This window comes from Penaeus monodon, chromosome 31, assembly GCF_015228065.2.
Source record: "Penaeus monodon isolate SGIC_2016 chromosome 31, NSTDA_Pmon_1, whole genome shotgun sequence".
Classification (NCBI taxonomy): Eukaryota; Metazoa; Arthropoda; class Malacostraca; order Decapoda; family Penaeidae; genus Penaeus; species Penaeus monodon.
In genome coordinates this window covers 20,294,228-20,294,992 of record NC_051416.1, presented here as the reverse complement: position 1 = coordinate 20,294,992, position 765 = coordinate 20,294,228, and the positions used below count along the sequence as shown (strand labels likewise).

General features: G+C 48.8%; 1 protein-coding gene across 1 annotated transcript in view; it reads left to right on the top strand.

Annotated features, from left to right (window-relative positions):
* The window catches only part of LOC119592917, a gene marked incomplete at both ends in the record, with an annotated part of 8,782 nt that extends 8,241 nt beyond the window's left edge, over nucleotides 1–541 (top strand). Inside the window, 1 exon segment of the mRNA XM_037941809.1 lies at nucleotides 70–541. Within this exon segment, the coding sequence (XP_037797737.1) occupies nucleotides 70–541 (472 nt within the window).
* Between the last annotated feature and the right edge of the window lie 224 nt (nucleotides 542–765).

Below are 765 nucleotides of genomic sequence, written 5' to 3'. Positions count from 1 at the left end.
TGTATGTATATATAAATGCATAAGTTGACTGTACGTATTTCACTGCGTTCCTCCCTTTTCCTTGTCCAGGTACGACGCCCGCGGCCGGCCTTGCTCCGTGGCGCTCCTTGACTTCCAGATGGCCACGATGTCCTCACCAGCCATCGACATCATCTACTTCCTGTACACGAGCCTGGATGAGAAGGCCAGGAAGGGCCACCAGCAGGAACTTCTCTCCGCCTACTACGGCACCTTCAGCGAGATCCTCCGAAAGGCCGGAGTCCAGGTCCCCTTCTGCCTCGAGGAACTCCACCGCGAGTGTCGTCGGAAGATAGTCTTCGGGTGTTTAATGGGCCTCATCATCCTGCCGGCGGCGCTGAGCGAGTCTGAGGGCTGCGTCGCTGACCCTGACGCCCTCACGGAAGCCACGATGGCCGATTACAGGCGGCAGCAGAGGGAAAGCCTGATGAGTTTGGACGCCGGCAGCGCCGCCTTCAGGAGCCGATTCCTCGCCATTTTCGAAGACTTGTTAGAGATTGTTGTTCAGAATGTTTCTTCAGATTCCTAGGAGTAGAAGAAATTAAAAAAAGGAAAACACTATGAGCAAAAGTTTGGAAAAGATAGATAAAATAGTTTCAAATATCATTATATTATATCATATTTTCTGGTCTGACCCTCCAAAAACTGCTATCTGTGTATAGTGGAAATTTCTAAATTTCATCTACATGGTATAGTGTTGTGTAATTCGCCATACCCTTTATATCTGCATTTTTTTTTCTAACACTT